At 41.2% G+C, this 12,500-nt stretch overlaps 1 protein-coding gene across 3 annotated transcripts in view; it reads right to left on the reverse strand.

Moving 5' to 3' along the window:
* The window catches only part of LOC121957600 (gamma-aminobutyric acid type B receptor subunit 1-like), a 102,839-nt gene that overhangs the window by 47,187 nt on the left and 43,152 nt on the right, over positions 1-12,500 (reverse strand). For all 3 annotated transcript variants that reach the window (XM_042506256.1, XM_042506255.1, XM_042506254.1), the window contains exon 9: positions 5,750-5,827. In XM_042506256.1, the coding sequence (XP_042362190.1) occupies positions 5,750-5,827 (78 nt within the window). The remainder of the gene's footprint in view (positions 1-5,749; positions 5,828-12,500) is intronic.

Below are 12,500 nucleotides of genomic sequence, written 5' to 3' on the forward strand. Positions count from 1 at the left end.
CGTCATCGTCCTGGCTATTTTTGGCGTTCATTGCCAGGAAGGACACGGCGGACCAGCCATACCGGCAGTGAGGGAGGAGGACATCTTGACAAGTGCTTTGGGGTGACTGGCTGTCACACACATGAAACTCAGTTTCATGTAGTATTATTCAGCCCATCCTCTGTCTCAGAGCATCGACTGACTTCTAAACACACTCCAAATGGCCCAGACAGTCTCAGTATGGGCAGAATGACCACAGTCAAACACTAAAAACACATGAGGTCGACACTTCCTCTAGCCCTCCCTTGGGTCTTGTCATACCAGAGCAAGAGGCCATTTGGATGACCTTGCTGTCTGTTGGCTTGCTTACAAAAACTAGTTGGTGGCACACAGCCAGTCATGTATCAGTGCTTCCAGCCTCTCAGTAACAGGAGACAAGTGTGACATCCAGGGGATATTACAGTTTGGCTCGTGTCTTCACAGACAAGACATCAACAAACACTTGAGAATCAGCTGCTTAAATTTCAGATGGGTAAATGGCTTGCTGTTATCATAATATAATAAGCAACAAAAGGTACTATTTCCTTTCTACTGAACAACACCCGCCAACTGTAGTGCTTGTGCTGTGGCTGTACTGATACTGTGCCCCCCGCTCGCCCTGATTGTGGTCTGGTCCTGGTTGCACCGATGCTGTGATCTTGCCTTTGGACACCTCCCTATCAACATGTGCATGAGACTCTTATCATTACCCTCAACATCATCAGTGCAATTAATGATTTCACACCTATCGTTATTGTATTATGACATGCATCTGTTTCTATTATTGCTGTGCCTCTCTCCCCCTCTCTCCCCCTCTCTCTTTCTCTTTCATTTTTGCCGTGATTGTATTTCATTTGTACATCTGTCCGTCCTGGAAGAGGGATCCCTCATTATCCTCTACAGCTCTTCCTGAGGTTTCTTCCTTTTTTTTCCCCCGTTACAGGGGTTCTTTTTCGGGAGTTTTTCCTTGGGTGATGTGAGGGTCTAAGGGCAGAGGGATGTCATAAACTGTACAGCCCACTGAGGAAGTATGCATCTACTCATGGACTAGAGGCTGGTGCTTTTGACACTGTCACATGTAAACACTACAGGTGTGCTCCTGTAACATTAGCTAGCTCAGTGGTGCTAAGTGAGCTAGCAGTAGATCCACACTACAGTCTGCACAGTGATTCAGTCGGTGGGTGTAGTTCAGTGGGAAGAAAATCCAATAAAGTTTATCAAGATGACAGGAAACTTGGAGGAGATTGGAAGTTTGTAATTTAAATTTCAAACGGTAGCAGAAAGACATAATGACGTCTTACGAAAATATGTACAAAAAAAAGCTAATTAATAACAGGAACATTGCAAATAACAGCTGGGTTCTCTCCACTGTTGAGGTAAATGCTGGCATCATTTGAGAATTTACAGAAAATATAAAAGGTATTTGTCATAAAGTTGGGTTGATTTTTAGTTTCACCAGTCTGCCATCTAGGCTTAAACTGGTTTAATTTATGCAAATCAGCTGAACTGCCATTTATAAAAATGATCCTTCGTTGTTATGTCATGTTCTGCAAATTTTAAAATATCCAAAGTCACAGCACTACATCCAACTTAAATTTTATTATTAATAAGCAATATGAAAATGTGGTTAATATAATATCATGTTTATAAATTTACTAAAAGAGCAACTATAGTGTCATACAGGTCATCTGTAATTTACTGCTGAGCTGAGGCCACCGAAACATGAGACAGATCAAATTTCAGCAGAGGGGGGAGAGTTTTTCTTTTGGGGTGATGAGAGGAGACGTGATGGCAGAGTTAAAAAGACTAAAACTGAACCAATATGGTAACATTTCAGATTTGAGAGAGTGGTCTTAACTGGCTGCAAGCACTGTTGTGAGCTGAACTTTTCTATGGAAACTGTGTTTCTATTTATTTCTGTGCTCGCTTTGAAAGCTATGAAGTGGACAAGGACTGGCTGATTCATGCAGTTGAAAGGAGGAATTATTTATACAAAACCTCCTTTTTTCACTACAAAAAACTAAAAACACAGTCAGCTGGCTGGAGGGAGATTGCCTGGAAGCTTAAAGTTTCTGCTGAGGTTAATGACAATCACTAAAACCAAGCTATACCAATGTTACTTCCTGCTGACTACCTTATGCGAAAGTTCCATTTAATATTAAAATATAAAATGTGTGTTTTCTGGTTTAAAAAGTAAAGTTACAAATGTAGGATGATAGCAAGTTGGCCACTCACCCATCTTTTAAGTGTTTTCATCTGCAGTCTGATCTCAAGTGCAAAGCTGATAGCTACGTGGTTTGTTTACATTAAGTAACAAAGGTGAATTGTAACACCTGCCAACTTAATATCAGTCCACAAACATAAGAAACCACAAACATAATACAAAAGTCGGCTGTGCATGAACAAGTCCACCTTCTACCTTTGCTTTCACTTTCTCTGTCATTCTCTCTCTCTCTCTCTCTCTCTCTCTCTCTCTCTCTCTCTATTCAATGTAATATAATTAAATTTAATTCAGTTCTGTTCAATTCAGTTCAATTCCGTTCAAAGGGAGTTTTAATATGACCATCATTAAACAGTGTTGCCAATGCACATTTTAACAATTGTTTTTCACAATGAAAAGTATACAAAAAGGACAACAACTATGCCAACCACTTTATCTAAAGCAAATTGAACATATGTGTGGAAAGCAATAATATAATATAATAATAACAGCAATAGTACTCTGTGTGTGTGTGCGTGCGTGCGTGCGTGCGTGCGTGCGTGCGTGCGTGCGTGCGTGCGTGCATGCGTGTGTGTGTCACTCTGTGTCTCACACTGTGTACCAGGTAAAGATATATCCTGCTGTCAGTCTGCAGCTTTCTCTGTGCTCTCACAGCAGGATTGGTCATTTGTTTATTTGGATCATGAGGTCAAAATCAGGATGCTTGTGTTTGAATTTGGGGAAATATTTTTCTCTGACAGGCTACAGTTTTGTGCATTCTGTCAGGAAGGGAAGGTCTGTCTCAACTTTGTCTTCCTTGCACTGCTGGCAGAAGCACTCCTCTTAGGAGATCCATGATTGTTTGTATGGGCCTGTTTCGATGGCCAGGCTGTGCTTGCCGAATGTGTACTTTGTCGGGGAGGTTGTGTTTAATGTCAGTCACTGTGGTCAGGTCATCTGCTACAGTGTACAGTGTGCCAGATAGCACTGCATTTTGCTTTGTGTTTTAGTTTGTGTGTCCCACTTGGTGATGTAGTTTTGTTTCTAGTGTGTTATAATTTAGTTCACCCTGATTGGTTTGTTCTTAGGCTGGTCCTGAGCAGAACACAGACAAAGAGTGAACTGAGCGTCAGGACCAGCTGAGAGAGGGGACTCTTTTCTTTGCTCAGATCTTGGCATTGCAGAGCTCTGTGGTGATAGGAGTGGGGGTCACTGTTTCTTAGATGAAGCCAATATTTCATTGCTCTTTTATGAAACAATATGTATAAGCTCTGCTTATACATCAGCTCTGCTAGCATTGTTTGTGGTTTGTCTGTGTACCTGCAAAATGCTTTTGCATAACTCTCATTGCAGAATTACAACTGGCTGTTTGCCCAATTGGGCCAAATTCTGGTAGGAAAGAGGGCCCAACACCTCACTACTCCCTGATAACAAACCCCTGATAGTTTCTAATGAGCTGACTCATCAACCCACTGGCAGCTGTATGTGTTAATAAACACACAACAATGACCACAAAGATAATTTTTCTTTTTCGTATTATATTTGTGGGGCATTATTGCAAATTTGAAATCTGAGGATTTACACCTCCCCAAAAATGTAACAAATCCCTACAAATGTAATGGCTATTACATTATTTGGGGCGGCTGTGGCTCAGAGGTAGAGCTGGTCGTCCTCTAACTGGAAGGTCAGCAGTTCAATCCCCGGCTCCTCCAGGCTACATGTGGAAGTAACTCTGGGCAAGATATTGAACCCTAAATCGCTCCCAATGCTCCATCATCGGAGTGTGACTGCATGTGAATGTGTTCCTGAGTAGCAGGTGGCACCTTGTACAGTAGCCTCGGCCACCACTGGGTGAATGTGTGTGAATGGGTGAATGTGACATGTAGTGTGAAAGCACTTTGGGTAGTCAAAAAGACTAGAAAAGCGCTATACAAGTACAGTCCATTTACTATTAATTACATTTGATGGGAAATTTTGTAATACATTTGTAGTAGGTAACATTTGCAGGAAATGTATCACATTTGTGGGATAACGACATTAAAAGCTGCAAATTTGATGTGATTGGTTTATTATGTTTGTGGGCTGGTATTAAGTTAGTAGGTGTTACATGCATATAAAATGGCTTCAGTGTGGACTGAGAGCTCCCCTGATAGGCGATGCTATGTGATACTTGCTCTCTGTTGGGACACAGAGTCATTATGTTCCACTGAGGATTGACAGCTGAATCATGTGGGATACCTGGTAAAATTCATAAACTGTCTGGTCAGGTGTGTGACATAATATCAAACCAGTTTGAGATTTTTCTCACCAGCCCAAACTTAATTTGTCAGTAAGGGCCAAATAATGCTTCCACTGTCAAGCCAAGTCAATTTTATTTATAGAGCCCATCATCATGATTTGCCTCAGAGGGCTTTACAGCATACGACATCCCTCTGCCCTTAGACCCTCATATCACCCAAGGAAAAACTCCTGAAAAAGAACCCTGTAACGGAGAAAAAAAAGGAAGAAACCTCAGGAAGAGCGGCAGAGGATGATGAGGGATCCCTCTTCCAGGACGGACAGAGTGCAATAGATGTCGTAAATAACAAATGAGATACAATTGTGGCAATACGGAAAGAGAAAGAGAGAGGGGGGAGGGGCACAGCAATAGTGGAAACAGCCAGTGTTTCACCTTGTTTACTTCTAGAATAGCTGCCCCACCTCCCCAATCTTGAAACAATCAATGTATTTTTGACAGGAAATCCAATCAGCTGTGTCTAGGACGGAACTTGTGGCAGTTGAGCAAACACAATAAACAACTGAAGGTCGAGTTGTATCCGCCACCCCTTCCCCGCCATTGACCATTGCATCACTTGCTTTTGTTTTCCACTTCACACACTTCAACAATCCTCTGCAGCTTTCGGGGCATTAACCACCTTTAGATCTGCATCTTGTCAGTGCTCAAGGAGGCAGAACTGACATGGACGCACACGCGGCTCCCCTGTGTACTGATTAGGGAACACAATTTCATTCCTCAAAGTCAAGGTCATGGGGCCCAATCCCATTACAGCAACACACAGATTGCTTTCTCCTGTTTTGTTTAGACTGTCAACTAGCATCTTCTGTTTATTGCTGTGCTGCCATTGCTTTGAAGTGGTTCTCATGTTTAATTAGTAAATGGAATGAAATTGTCGCTCCACAGCACATCGGCCCATAACTGCCTTTATCTGTGGCTCCATTTGCTGCTGAATCACTTGGGTGTCTGGTGGGCTGTGAAAAGTTAGCAGGAGCGTTGCCGTTCTCACATGCTAAATAAAATCTGACTGATTGATTGATGAACATTCGCAGCCAACCTTGCATGCATAGAGTGGGAGGGAGAGAGAGAGAGAGAGAGAGAGGAGAGTGCAATAAAGGAGGAAGGGAAGAGGAATTAGAGGGAGAGAGGGTAAGGCTGCAGGGTCAGAGAAAACAGGAGATTAGAAGGTTGAAGGAGTGCAACAGACAATGATCAAGAGGAAAGAAAAGGACCTGAGGAAGATGAATGTCCCTCACCTATCCACTTGTCATTCCCATACCATGACAGATTGCCTTTAGTGCTGTCGTAGTATCCAATCTTCTTATAGCTCCCCCCTGTCGGAAGAGAGAGAGAGAAATAGGATCACAGTGGGTTCAAAAGTCTCTAACTTTAATGAATGTTCTATTAGTTAGGACTGGGTGCCCAAACATAATACAATACAAAATGTGTGGGTAGCCAATATTGGCCACTATGTAAAATTTAATACTTTCATACCTTCCTGAAATTTCATTAGAGTAAACTGTATGTGATGGTATAAGTGTGTGGTGCTAAAAACTCAACAGAAACCATGTTAGATCTAAAAACATGCTGTTTTTCCCCACGCTCTTTCTTTGCCTGCTGGTCCCCGGTTGTTTACAGTCCTGTTACTTCTCCCTCCACCACTAGGTGTTGCTGTGTCTTTCAGCTCAGCTGCCTGTTCCATCAGTAGAGAGCAGAGACTGAGCTCTGATGGTACGTGCTGTGCACTTCATAAAATGAGTTGAACAGAAAGAGGGCAATATTGAAAAGCATACTTTTGGGAATTCTAGTGTTATACCGTGATACTGCCAAGCCTAATAGCCAAGTCGTTAGTGGACTTTCATATCTACATATTACAGGTATCCCCATACATCTGCTGCTGACAGGGATGGGGCTCCTGGGTGAAAGCCCAGGGTTTGTTGGAAGTTTGAAGTGATGCTACCATCTGGCTACATTGCAAACTGATGCTGCCCGGCAGTGTGTCATACTATGGTTAAGGGTAGCTTTTGATATTAATGTCTGATGCTGAAATCAGAGGCAAAGCAGCAGTATGTGATGGCTTCGGAGAACAGGATGACATTGCAGGGTAAATCAAAAACCGTCAAGTAGGTACATTTGAAGCCCACACAAAACACTGAAAATGTTGACAGTACAAGCAGCTTCCCCTGTATAAACACACAGCTTCCAGTTGTCCTGTCCTCAATAAGTATGCAGCCTTAGTTTACCTCAAATACAAATGTCATTTTTTGACATTCGTGTCTGGTTTTGCTTCTGGGAAATCATAACAGTCAGATGCCCTGCGTCCTTGTTCTTCCGCTCCAAGAACCAATCCACTTTATGAGATATTTCATTAATGAAATCCAGGCCAGAGGGATCCCTGCAAGCCTCTTTTAATATAAAAAAAACTACCCATGTGAGAAAGCGGCACTGTCATCAGCTGTAGCACATTGCTGTGGTTTGCTGTAATAACACTTTAATATCCCAGTGCTGTAGTACAGGGAGGCACAGCCCAGGGGCATCAAACCACCACCCACTGGACTCCACTCCTAATTGTCATCATCAGGCAGAATTCCTACAGACAAGTAACAGGACTCTGCTGATAAGTACTTAATATGCTCTACAGCAAGGGCTTAGGCAGATACAGATACTGTGAGACTCTCCACGAAAAAGCAATAACCGTCATCATCACCATAGAGCAAACACTTCCTTTGGTTCTATGCTGACATATAACAACAAGTTCTCACTCCAGTTCAACACATAGTGCTGCTCTGTCAGGACACCACATTCACCTATGACATTTTAGGTATCCTTCTGAGTCAGCTTTTTAAGCTCTAGGATGCAGATACAGTGATGTAAACAAATGCACATGGAGGGATGACGCAGCATGGTCATATGTTTACACAACAGAGTGGACAGTCATGAGGGTTTGGATTAGGCACCAAAGTCACAGATGGTTAAATTTAGGTAAAAGAGGCCACTTCCAAACTCCTATACAAAATTTGGTTGTTTGTGGGACCCATCTACTTCCCCAACCACCTGCCAAATAAGCACACTCGCGCTCCTTATATTATGTGGTTACCAGCAGCGTTATTACCTAATGCTATCCTTCAGCGTTTCATGGGCATGTGATCGGCCATGCGTACGGCCTTGTTGTCAAGTGACGCTGCCTGTGCCCTTTGAATGCAGACGAGCCAAGTCTATGCCATGTATAATAACAATGCCACCAGTTTCATCTGGTTGCGTTCTCAAGTGATGCTGTCCGTGCACATTGCATGTCGACGCAAAAGGTGGCTTTTGGCATCACACTTATACGTCGCAAGCACTGACAGAGCGGCGCTATTGATGAGTTAGGAATGAGAATGAGTTGGACATAAAGAGCTAACACTGGCTTCATTGGGGAGACATTAGTTGCCAGTATAACATTGGAAATGGAATACCCTTTAGTTTGTTTATTAATATAAAGGTTAAGGCTAGTATTATGATATGCCACACACAGCGGGACTTCAGGGGCCTTAACATTCACCAATCTTCCCAGGATTTTCCTTTAAATTCTTCCCTAAATTTCTTCCCTATAAGCCTTATAAAAACAGTCTAAGTCTGATTCATGATTTGTGTATTTAGAAGGACAGAGAGAGGGGAAGAAAAGGTGAAGGTGCACTACTTCATGCTCTCGGAGCGCTGCTTTGTCACTATTCGTCTCGCTGTCAGAACCACCAATGATAATATCTAGATGTAATTAGTGATCTATCACTAATTATTAGATTGTATCTCATTGATGTGAGTTGAAGTGATAGTGTTGATTTTATTTCAAAAGACAATAGGGTATTTTTTAAAATAATAAAAATAACTGCAAAAGATATTATTATTGATTCTAAAAAAATGTTGTAATATAAATCCTATAATATAATAAAACTTAATTATAATTACTGAAAAGATAATATAATATATTTTTTTTGTACAAACACGTCAGCAGAAAATGTGCGTAAAAGTGCTCTTTTGTGTGCCTAGATTCTGTTCTCACCCAAGAACAAACTGCAAATAATAAAAAATTTGATGAATGTTAGAATCTTTGTAAAAACAGCATAAGTGGGTTTTAAGAAGAAGCGGTTGGTGAATGAGGCCCCAGGGATGGCAGTGTTGTTGGGTTGGTCCATCAGTGTGGTCCACAATAAATTATGTGGATGGATTGTAATGAGTTTTATGGTCCCCAGAGGATAAGTTTGTTGATTTCCTGACTTTTCATCTACTTGTACCATGAGAATCAGTTTTTGGTTCAATTTGATGGATTAGCATGACATTTCTAAAACATTTTTAGGTCCTTAGTGTAATGTTTATGATGTTCCATGTATGCCGTTGTTGTGAAAATCCCAGCACCCGACTTGCATATCTATGGTTACTGTGGTACAAAAAGTTCTAATGAGGTGATTCCTGACTTTTCATTTTTGATGTGAAAGAAAATACATTACATTGTCTTACATTCCATAACAGTCCAGTCACAATGGCAGAGTTATAACCCCAGTTTCAAAAAAGTTGTGACACTGTGTAAATCCGAAATAAAAATGGCATTAAAAAATTTGCAAATCCTTTTTGACCTATATTAAATTGAATATAGCACAGGTTACAAAGCACAGTATAAGATGTAGTCATCAATCTCAGAAAAGGAGTGTATTTTACAAAAAAACAATAAAGTTTTTCATTTGACCAAGTATTTTGTATTTGGGCTGTATTCAATTGCATATTAGTCAAAAAACATTTGCAAATCACTGCATTCTACTTTTTATTTATTTTCACACAGCATCCCAACTTTTGGAATCGGGGTTGGACTTATACCACTAAGTTATTAGTTCTTTTGAGGTTGCTTCCAGTGCATGAGTAAAACACAAACTGTAGGTGTGAACACTGACACCAGAGTTAGTATGTAAATACAGTTCTATGAAATCTGGATTATGGTTGCATATATTATCCAAAGTAGGCATTAAGAGGATTGAAACATGTCTGGTGTAGACAGCTGGGAGAAGGACAGATGGACACAGTAGCAACAATCTGACAGAGCTGTCACACACATATAAGCTTTTGGTAAGTATTTGCATTACTCTATTTACAGCTCAAACTGATTTATGAAGAGTTTTTCACAGAAACTCAACCGTCATTAGATGGTTTTCAATTAATCCTAAAATTGTGCTGATTGAAATTGCGAACTTAAAAAACGGCTAATGGAAACGCGTCAATTTTGAAAAAACTTCCCTTTATCGCCAAAAAAAGTTTTATGCTCACATGAGGTGGTATTTCAGGCATTTCAAAAAAGCCATTCACTATAAAAGTGCATGTCCTCATGATGCAGCAGGAGCTACAAGAGGTGTTATTGCATCACATAACTCTTCAAAGGTTGAGTGGATCACTGAGAAGTTTTGAATCTACAATTCTTCTGTGAAATCGTGGACTATCAGTTCCAAGAAATCCCTCATATGTGGCCGTTCCTACATATAAGGGGCTTGCCTTTCCATTATGGCTCCATAACACCTACGGGGCCTTGGCTTGGAAATAATGACGACTAATGTGGTGGCTGTAATAGAAATAAAGCTGCTAATGTTTTGAACATCCATCACCATGCTTCTTAGAATGTTATCACCAGAGGGGAAGTCACAGAACATCAGTCAGTGGAAACACAGTCATCGCACAAAACACAGTCATCTCACAATTGTATTTTATCAACATTTTAAAAACGTTTTGTGCAAATCTGTAATGGGAACTGATCTACCAGCTTTGTTTTTACTTTGTTGTGGCCATGAAGAGCTCACAAAAGCTCAGAAAGAAAAGTTGGATTCCGCTTAATGTATTCAAATCATTGGTCCAAAACAAATTTAGTGAGAGATAAATGACTGTCTTTGAAGCTTGCTTGCCAAATTGGATAAAGATTTGATGGCCAAAACATGAAAGGGGACAGAGGAGAAATGTACATGTGACCAGTTCTATATTCTGCAGAGCTCAAACCACTGAGAAATGGTGAGCTTCCTCTCCCAGCAGCTGGTGACAACACATGTATGAGAGGGATGGAATAGATGTGTGTCTACATGAGAATAACAGAGGAAGCTAACTAGACAAATACCCCAGACAGGAAAAAATCCTTTCAAAAGATCAATCTTGTCAAGACAAAATTAAAACAATTTCCCGGTGAAAACAAGCATTGGCATTCTTAGATTTGCTATTTACTCCTGTGATCTGGTGTGGCCCATGAGCTATTAAAACCTCAGAAGAACACAGTTCATACAAAGCTGTACATAATTCTCATCTATGGCATGTGCCTTGTAGAAAAGTAAACCTGCTTAAAATGATATCTTTATATATATTTTAATATCACCATTAAACCATGTTACCCCAGGTAATGTTCCAGGGGAGCAGATATTAAAAATACAACTCTGCATCCGTCTACTGCTTTTATTGTGAAAGGTAAGAACGGAAAAAATGAAGCTACTGCATGGATGCTGTCAATGTGAGATGCAGAAAGAGTTTGCTGTGTTGGTTCAAACTACGGGGCTTCCGTCTTAATATGTCATAACCTTCATCAGTATGCACGCAGCGTTAGCTCCCAGCAGACCAGCTGCTGGTGATGAGTTTAGTGATCAGCTGATGTTTCCTGCTGTAAATAGAGCCGCGGAACTTGTAGCGCTCGAGATGAGTTCGCCGCACCGCGCAGGTGTCTGTGAGAGAGCAGGAGCAGCGGCACAGAGCAGCAGAGACTCTCAGCTGAGTTTAATAAATTACTATTTTAGCGCTGGACGGGTGTTAATTTGGGACCCCGCCGACAGGTTTTCACAGCACGATGATCACACACGGTTATCACGATAACTAATATTTGAATTATATCACTAACCACCGGGGAATTTCACCGCGATTACAGTGACAACCTGTAACCGTTACATCCCTGATTCCACCTTTGTCAACTGTCTCTCGTGTCCATGACATCACCACGTCTGGTAAAGTTACATCTACAGTATTGAAAGGAGCGCTGTTAAGTTAGTGTTATAAGATTGGCGCGGCTCCTTTAGAGACAGTATGTGTGAGTGTCAAACAAGCGAGCGAGTGGGCGGGTGATAAGGGTGTCAGTGAATGCATCGGAGTTTATGGAGCAGACCAGAGAAACGGGTCTTTGACAAACAGTAGAAGAGGTCAGCTTAGTGGTAAATGTGTGGTGTAAGTCACAGTTTTCGGATAATAAATGCTGCTGCTTCTGATGACCAAGCGGATCTCCGTGTTTTGCTTCCCAGCTGCTAGTTAAAGTGAAAGGAATTGAATCCAAAGTGACTTTGGTCCTGCAGGTTAATGACTCTCCTCTGTGCTAACTGATTGGATCAGGGATGACCACGCCCAAATAAACCCAACCTGTTTCAAATTTGGACTGAGGCTAATATCTGATCATTTTTTATGCTATTTATAATGAATGAAAGACCCTAAAATTACATATTAAGAAAGTTTGGTTGAACAAAATTAAGGTGATGATAGATACCTTCAGTGTCAGACACCATCTTTGGGAACTATTTATTTGATGTATTCTTTGAGTTTCTATTTTGACCTATGTCCCATAACATGGAGGGGCTGGCTTTATGACCTTTACTGCAGTCAGACACCAGGGGGCGATCCCTATCGTAAAGCATCAAGTAGTGCGGCTTGTGTGCATATGATGTGGACATGGCAGGTGCCATACAGCTGGCCGCATTATAACACCATGACCAGTTGTCTTGCCGCGTTCTCAGCTGATGCGAAAGGTGGCTTTTGGCATTGTGCACTTATGCTAAAAGCACAGTCAAGGCTGTGCTGTTTTACGAGTTTAAAACTAGAACAGACTGAAGTGACCATCATACTGTCATAAGAACAAAGTTCACACATAACTGTTATGTGACATGAGTTTATACCTTCATTGTTAGAACACAAGCTTTTCCATTGTGATAGGGCTGGACTGAGATAAGAATTCAGACCAGGCTAATCTCCACC

This window comes from Plectropomus leopardus, chromosome 18 (genome assembly GCF_008729295.1).
Source record: "Plectropomus leopardus isolate mb chromosome 18, YSFRI_Pleo_2.0, whole genome shotgun sequence".
Lineage (NCBI taxonomy): Eukaryota > Metazoa > Chordata > Actinopteri > Perciformes > Serranidae > Plectropomus > Plectropomus leopardus.